Source organism: Myotis davidii, unplaced genomic scaffold (genome assembly GCF_000327345.1).
Source record: "Myotis davidii unplaced genomic scaffold, ASM32734v1 scaffold332, whole genome shotgun sequence".
Classification (NCBI taxonomy): domain Eukaryota; kingdom Metazoa; phylum Chordata; class Mammalia; order Chiroptera; family Vespertilionidae; genus Myotis; species Myotis davidii.
This window is the reverse complement of record NW_006285779.1, coordinates 3,220,386-3,229,300: the sequence shown is the minus strand read 5'-3', so window position 1 is coordinate 3,229,300 and position 8,915 is coordinate 3,220,386. Positions and strand designations below refer to the sequence as shown.

Here is an 8,915-nt window from a genome sequence, read left to right as displayed (position 1 = left end):
AAAGAGTAAAAGTGATTAGAGAGTCCACATATGAGCACAAATAATAAGCAAATAAGAAAGCTCTGAACCAGGAGAGTGGTGGAGAAAATTAAGTATGAACTCTGGGTTGGTATTCAAAACCCTCTATTCTTAGCTATCCTCATTTCCCTTACATGGCCCAGTTTTGGCTAATGTCTACTACTTCTCAACATGCTTCATGCCCTGCCTTACCAGAGATAGGAGCTAAGTGCCATGAATACAGAGGAATGGAGAGTATATCTCTAATTTTGTGGTGTTTGGGGGAGGAGGGGAGAAGGAGGGTAACAATGACAGCTATAAAGGGAGGCATTAATTCAATAAACAGAACTGGAAGTAGGGGCACAGAACTATATACCAAATATATGGTGTTGGAAGATGATTTGATTGTGGGTGGTGGGAACTTAATGCAATACACAGATCATGTACCATAGAAATGTGCTCTTGAAATCTTTATGATCTTATTAACCACTGTCACCCCAATAAAAAAAACACACACACACAACTATATAACTACCTATCACCAAGCATCACAATGTGACATTTCCATATCCCCAAATGAGCCAAAATTCAAATAACTTTGAATATTCAGTGTCCAGTGTTTCCACCTACAGACCACCAACCCTTCAACGTCCAGCAAACTCTACTCATACTTGGACCTAGTTTAAGTATCCCCTCCTCTATTAAACTGTTTCTTACCACCAAATTTGCTTATCAAAAATAATCACTCTCTCCCTCTGTGTTCCTGCAGCACTTTATAGGTAATTATTTCAGCACTTACCATATTATATAAGCACAGTTGCCAATATACTTTATACAACACCAGACTATGTTTTTCAAAATTAGGGAATACTTTATTTTTTGTACCCTTAGTGCTGGGAAGATACACTTTGCCACACAATAGGTATATAAATGTTAACGACCCTCCAAGTAACAAAAATATGATCCACTGCCTGTCAGATGTTACTTGTGACACAGACATGTCCATATCTTTAAGGACAAGAATGAAGGCATGTCGATTTCAGTTTCTGTCCTTGGTGGGGAACATAGCCATGGAATAGCATCCTTTTGGGAGAAGCCAGTAATCCCAGCTCAACCTGAGGCCTCCTGAGACCCTGAAAAACAATAAGTGTCTCCTCTCCCCAGAAAAAAAAAATGTTAATGAGTAAATAACTATCAGCATTCTCTTACTTGGAAATCAATTAGAAATTTTTCATAAATAAAAAATCAGTAAGCCAACATTTAAAAAATGAGAATATGTTCATTAAGCTGAATCTAAAGTAACTCAGCCCTAGCCGGTTCTGCCAAGTGGATAGAGCGTTGGCCTGCGAACTGAAGGGTCCTGGGTTCGATTCCGATCAAGGGCACATGCCTGGGTTGCGGGCTCCATCCCCAGTGGGGGGCATGCAGGCGGCAGCTGATCATGATTCTTTCTCATAATTGATGTTTCTCTCTCTCTCCCCTCACTTTCTCTCTGAAATCAGTAAAAATATATTTAAAAAATAAAAAAATAAAGTAACTCAGATAAGAATATCTAGTCATCTAAAATATCCCATTAATAAAGTCACCTAAAAACATAAACTAAATCAGAATTCTAAGGATAGCATAACACTAAAAGACTAGTCAGTCTAGTAGTCAAAGGTTAAGTGACATTTTAAAAACAAAAACCTGAGGCCAAGAGGTTGTTATTAGGTAACTTGTCCAAAGCCACTCAGCCCTTCTTCTACCATATATGTACACATCTCATTCATAGGACTAAATAACACACCTTTAAAAAAACTCTTAAACTATGACAACAAATGAACACTTACTTGCCAATGCCTCTAGTTAACCCCAGCTCTTCTCCCAAGGTCAAGGGTTAAGTAGTATACTTACTCATCACTACATCTTTTCTCACTCCATTCATGTTTGATTTGTACCAGGTGGCAAGGGTATGGATAGCAACATAGTTGGCTTCAAATTCGCAATTTGGATTAGTCAGGACTCCTTTTAACCGTGGGATGAGTTCTGTGGATCTTCCTTTGTATGGGCCCAGAAATAGTCTCTTCTGATCGTAATCATTAGCATGAATGTTATCCCAGATTACAGGAGCTCTCTTAATAATCTTAGAAACCTCTTCGATGGACTCTACTGGAATTTCTTTAGAAACAACTTTGGGACCTAGAAATAATGACGTTTTATTTAAAAACCCTCACACATGGTTCTTCAAAATACACCGCATACAACATTTTACTGTTTTTTCTTTGTTATATGTATACTTTCTAACAATTCTTCTCTTTATTCTTTTTAATTGATTTGCGAGAGAGAAAGAAACATCAATTTGTTCTTTCACTTATTTATGCATTCATTGGTTGCATCTTGTATATGCCCTGACCAGAGATCGAACCTGCAACACTCTAGCCAACTTATCTACCAGGCCAGGGCTAACGATTTTTTCTTTTTAAAACAACACAGTAGCCCTAGCTGGCTTGGCTCAGTGAATAGAGCGTCAGCCTGTGGACTGAAGGGTCCCAGGTTCGATTCCAGCCAAGGGCACATGCCTGGGTTGCGGGCTCGATCCCCAGTAGAGGGCATGCAGGTGGCAGCCGATCAATGATTCTCTCTCATCACTGGTGTTTCTCTCTCTCTCTCTCCTTCTCCCTTCCTCTCTGAAATCAATAAAGAAATATATTTAAAATAAAAATAACACAGTAGCACGTCTTTTTACTCAGTTTTATTCACCTTCCCACCCCAATATTTCTTCTGATTTCTAGAAATAGAATTAGTCAAAAGGTATGAATATTTAAGGTTTGGGCAAGCTTCCTCAAACTGTATGCTAATAAGAAACAGTTCTTTTATGTAAGCAATTTCTTTTTCCAATATAATATAGTATATCCTTAATTAGACCCCAATTAATCTAAACTCTAGGACAGTGATGGCGAACCTTTTGAGCTCGGCGTGTCAACATTTTGAAAAACCCTAACCTAACTCTGGTGCTGTGTCACATATAGAAATTTTTTGATATTTGCAACCATAGTAAAACAGACTTATATTTCTGTTATTTATTTTATATATTTAAATGCCATTTAACAAAGAAAAATCAACCAAAATAATGAGTTCGCGTGTCACCTCTGACACGCGTGTCATAGGTTCGCCATCAGTGCTCTAGGAGGATTTCTGACCTTAATTCTTAGAATGAAAGCTAATATAGCTTGCTGATTACTAGCTATCAATCTAGCATGACAGCTTTCATTTTATATAACAAAACAATCTCCTAGGGCTGGGATCAATACCCTTTAGCCCAGTTCCCATACATCTATTATTTATTAGTAAATGATACTTAGGTTCATGGAAATCCTCAAAGATGTTTCTTTTTACTAAGTGAAGAGTCAATACTTTATAAAAAGAAAATTTTAATAACAAAATTTTTAAGAAGTATCCAATTGGGGGCGCGGAGAGTGAAGGCTGGGAGAGGACAATGGGGGGGGGACAGATGTAATACTTTGAACAATAAAGAATTTTTAAAAATTATCCAGTTAACCAGAACAACCAACTTCTCTAGGTCCTAGTTAATGCAAGTATCACTGTATAAATCTTAAAGACTTACCTGTCCAAAGCACCTCAATTCCAGGTAGAAGCTTTTCACCCACAGTCCTTAAATAAGGAGACTGAGACACATTTGGATAACAGAAAGTGCCACAATATTCTGAATGTAAGGGGGAACATAAGTAAAATAGTTAGGAGTGAAATGTTCATGGGTTTTTAAATGGGAAAAATACGTCTACTAATTCTAAATTCTTCTCATCAAAAGGATAAAAGGCCTCCATTGTCATGCTCCAAAGGAAGTAAATGCAAATGGGAAGTTCATTTAAGAATCAATTCATTTTTTTAAAAAGTCAATTCATAAACCTAATATTCTTCCTCCAATATTAGAGTACAGATCAATCCTATGATCACGAAAGTTTATTGCAGAAATAATTTAAGACTTTAGCATTTTCTACATAATTCTGACTTGTCTCCATTTTCTGAGTTACAGAGGCCAAATAGACTGAATTGATAATATTGTAACAAAGAATGCAACATTATGTTCATAGCTATTAGTACTCAACTGCACCTAAATTATAATTTAGAGTGAATTAAGTTAATTCCCAGTATAATCTTATTGAACATTATTTGAGTACTCATGTAGTATCAGACCACCAAGATAAGGTTACTGGTTCACAATACCCCAGAGAGACAGACACACCAAGTTAAATAAATTGTCTAAAATTTCTTAGAACTTATTTATCTCTTCCTGAATAAGAAGTTAATTCTTGGGAAAATTTCTCAGAAGATGAATTTTGAGAGGCAATTAAAAGAGACTAAAACATTTTCAATGGAAGGAACCAGGAAAGAAAGGAGAGGGAGGAAAAAGGGAAAACATTATTAAGCTTTCTATGCTGACTTCTCAAAGAGCCTAGCTGGGAATGGTAGGAATGATAAAGGACAGAGATATATGGACAAAAAAAGGAAGAAGCAGGAAGAAATGAGAAATTACTAAATTAAAAGCTATGTAAAGGTGTTTTTTTCTAATTTTCATTTTGATAATACTAGAAATCCTGATAATGTAATGTCCATATACAGTAGCTCCCCCTTATCTGCTGGGGGATATTTTCCAAGCCCCCAGTGGATGCCTAAAACCTCAGATGGTACTGAACCCTATATATACTACATTTTTTCCTATACATACAAACCTATGATAAAGTTAAATTTATAAATTAGGCAAGTGAGAGATTAACAACTAAAAATAAGATAGAACAATATAACAATATATTGCACTAAGTGTGGATGTGGTCTCTCACAATATCTTATTGTACTGTGCGTGCCTTTTCACTTAAAGGAAGCACTTTACAGCATCTCTGTGGCATATCTGAACTGCCAGCATCGATATTCTTGTGCTTTGGGGCCATTATTAAGTAAAATAAGGATTACCTGACCACAGGAACTGCAATGCCTCAACAGTCAATCTGACAACCAAACAGTTGAATGACTAGTAAGTGGGTAACATAATATTTTCCAACCGTGGTTGACCCTGGGTAACTGAAACTGCAGAAATTGAAAACATGGATAAGGGGGGACTACTGTACTTCCAGTACTAAAAATACATAAAATCTTTTGCCTATTCAGTTATCATTTATTAGGTCCTAAAATTTCTCCAGTTTAAGACCTTGAGAAGTATCTTCTAGAAAAAGAATTTCTATCTTTATACACCCAAGGGAGGGGGTACAGCACAATGAAGCCCAAACATGGTCCTTCGAAAGTTATGTATTTCAAGACTAAATATAAAGCTATTATATACAATACCTGTGGGACAGAAGAGAAAAGTTTCTGGCTCTCCTAGGTACTGATAAATTTCATTTGTGATGGAGACCTGAGCGTGAGCAAAAGAACTGAACACCTCTTTATCTGCTGCACACATATTATGGTCAATATCATCAAAAAGCAAGGCAAATGACCTGCACCCAAACTGAGAAACCTAGGGAAAGGAAAAAACAAGAGGCCTTACCAGCTCATCTTAGAGTAAAATATATAGAATTCCAAAAATTAAAGTATATACCTAATAGTTATATTTAAAAGTCACTTGTAAGCATTCTTTTAAGAAAGTTCTTATGCAAAATGAAGTCTGAGAAGCACTGATACCTCCAGTAAACTTTAGAAAATACCCTTCTATCAAAAGCATTAAAATAAAAAATCTGTACAGAAACAAAAAGTATGAACTTGGTTTCCTTTTAACATCATAAAAGCAACACAGAAAACTTAGTTTCAGGTACTGATTCAGGAAAAAAGAACGAAAAAGTTAAGGAAGTTACCTGGTCAAGTTTGCGTTTCAATGTAGAAACTTCCTTGGGATTAGAAAAGGTAATATCCAATCCAGGTGAGATAGCATAGATGAACTCTATCTCATATTCCCGTGCAGCAGAGATGAGAGTCATAAGTTGTTCTAAAGAACAGAGTCCATGTTTTTAGAAAGCAGCACAGAAAACTAAAAGAACCTCACCTTTTGATTGAAGAGGTCACTTTCTCCAATTTACAATGAGTTAAGAAAGGAAATCCCTTAATTTCACAAAATTGTTATGTTCAATGTGACAATAAAAAGAAAAATGTTTTCTTAAAATACAGGGTTAGGTGATGGCCTTAACAATCCTGCCCCCTCATCTTTGTAACTATAGGAAAAATATTCATTACAGATTTTAAGTTTTTAAAAAATATTACAGTTTTCCTATATAAACTGAAACACTATTGCACAACACAGAATATATCTTTAAATAAGTTTCAGTGGTATCTCAAAATACATATTGATTATGGATCACATTAAAGTTCATTACCAGCATCTCCAGAAAACAAGTTGAAGACACTTATATAAAGTAGTAAACAACACTCAATGGAAATGGGATTAAGTTTTAATTGCTTCTTCATGATTTAAGAAAACTTTCTGTCTAGTGCTGGGCTTTATAACCAAACATCTTGTTTGTTACATATGTATATCATTTAATTCCAAGTATGAAAATGTTTCCCCATTCACTCAAGTCGCCCTATAAAAGCACCATTTGTCACCCTAGCCAGTTTGGCTCAGTGGGTAGAGCATCAGCCTGAAGACTGAAGGGTCCCGGGTTAGATTCCAGCCAAGAGCACATGCCCGGGTTGCGGGCTCAATCCCCAGTGTGGGGCATGCAGGAGGCAGCCAATCAATGATTCTATCTCATCAATGATGTTTCTATCTCTCTGCGAGCGTCAGCCTGTGGACTCAACGGTCCCAGGTTCGATTCCGGTCAAGGGCATGTACCTTGGTTGCGGGCACCTCCAGTGGGAGGTGTGCAGGAGGCAGCTGTTTGATGTTTCTCTTTCATTGATGTTTCTAACTCTCTATCCCTCTCCCTTCCTCTCTGTAAAAATCAATAAAATATATTAAATTAAAAAAAGAACAAAGCCATTCTCTTATTAAAAAAAAAAAGCACCATTTGTCTAATTTACAAGGAGGTTTCGTGATATACTACTTTATTTATGAATTTTATATAACTAACTCAACATAAAAACACATATAAGGACAGTTTGAGATTGCTTTTTTTTTTTTTCCAAATATATTTTATTGATTTTTTACAGAGAGGAAGGGAGAGAGATAGAGAGTTAGAAACATCGATGCGAGAGAAACATCGATCAGCTGCCTCCTGCACATCTCCCACAGGAGATGTGCCCGCAACCCAGGTACATGCCCTTGACCGGAATCGAACCCGGGACCCTTCAGTGCGCAAGCTGACGCTCTATCCACTGAGCCAAACCAGCTGGGGCTTGAGATTGCTTTTCACTTCAGTACAGGCCTGAACTCTGGTGAGGTCTTTATTTTAAATGAAGACAGGACCAGTAATAGTAATCAAGTAGTCAAGACCAAAACATACCTAAGCCTAAAGCAGAAGGATCAATAATATTTTGGTATTTTGTTAATGGGTTTTTTTTTTCTGCATTAACTTTGGTTTTAAAAAATTGCATAAAATATTATTTATCCCGATTTTTTTTTAATCCCATAACATTTGTGTCCAAGATGGGTGCCTCATTTGCCTGGCTCCAGGCCTACCCCTACTTCAGCACCCTTTCATCCAGCAGCCCACTATTTAGACAAGTTAAAACGTACAATTTATGACCACAGAACAAATGGAGTCAGACTAGCATACCCATGAATAACACCATGGCTATGCAGTTAGCACTAGTCTTTTAATCTTCACTAACTCATGTAGTACCAAATAGAACTACCTACAAAGTGAAAAAATACTTAATAAAATTCTTGTACCACTATATTAAAAATATAGCTGTTTTCTTCACATATTCTAAATTTATGGATTAAAAAAGAAAAAGATTACCAGCTTCCTCCACTGAATACATCTCTCGCCAAAACATCCTATGTTTGTAGTCATCTTTTGGGGCATACAGGTATGTATTTAATTCCCATTTCTGGAGCCTTAAGGGTAAAGAAAATGGCATTACGTATAAATAGGCACATGGATAGGCTGTAAATCTCATTTTTCCTCCTTTTCTTGAAGCATCTCTTAAAAAGCTATTAATATTCTGGGCAGAATTGTAAAAAATATTACAACAAATGTCAGCATATTAAACAGTCTTAACTAAAAACACAACTACTCCAAATGAGGCAGGTGAAGCCCAAAATATATTTAGCTTCCCCAGGGAAGTTTGAAAACCAATGGCCTAGGTTTAGAAGAGGTAAAAGACCAAGCCCTACAACTGAGAAATCATCAAATTGCATCTAGCTTCTTGTTAGTATTTCTTAAAACAAAAGGAAATGTTAATGATCTAAAACTCTCCATCATAAAATAAAAATTTACCTTCTAAAGAGTTCTTTTCTCTGTTCCATAACCCAAGGTCTTCCATAAAATCCTGGATTCAAAGTAAGAATGAAATTATTTTCAAGTTTCAAAATGCGTTAAACTGTTTGAGAAAAAGCAGGTTACAAAACAAACAATACAATCCCATTTTGTAAAAAAATGTGTACAATTATACCAAAATCTGAAGGGTATTTAGTAAGTAAAACATTAAGGTGTCTTTGGGTGGTGATATTATAGAGGAATTTTTATTCCCTTTTTGTTGGGATGAATTTTCTGATTTTTCTACCATGAACACATCTATAATAATAAAAGCGTGATATGCTAATTAGACCAGGCATCCTTCTGGATAACTTTCCAGATAAAGCGGGGGCTGCTAGGGAAGCGAGGGTCCCAGGTGCAGGAGGGAAGCAGGTGCTGGCAGCCGAGGAAAGGAAGGCCTACTCTTGCACAAATTTCGTGCATCGGGCCTCTAGTTATTTATAAAGTCATTTAAAAACAGCATGACAATGTTTGCAAAGCTGGTTTCCAAATCTCTGAGGCAGGGGGGCC

The 8,915-nt window shown here is 36.5% G+C and overlaps 1 protein-coding gene across 1 annotated transcript in view; it reads right to left on the bottom strand.

Annotated features, from left to right (window-relative positions):
- Positions 1-8,463, bottom strand: part of MGEA5 (meningioma expressed antigen 5 (hyaluronidase)) — a 23,724-nt gene extending 15,261 nt beyond the window's left edge. The window contains exons 1-6 of the mRNA XM_006756663.2: positions 8,367-8,463; positions 7,887-7,984; positions 5,844-5,974; positions 5,338-5,509; positions 3,602-3,700; positions 1,891-2,175 (exon numbers count right to left, since the gene is read on the bottom strand). Coding sequence (XP_006756726.2) covers positions 1,891-2,175; positions 3,602-3,700; positions 5,338-5,509; positions 5,844-5,974; positions 7,887-7,984; positions 8,367-8,395 — 814 coding nt within the window. The 5' untranslated portion in view covers positions 8,396-8,463. The remainder of the gene's footprint in view (positions 1-1,890; positions 2,176-3,601; positions 3,701-5,337; positions 5,510-5,843; positions 5,975-7,886; positions 7,985-8,366) is intronic.
- Positions 8,464-8,915: the final 452 nt, after the last annotated feature.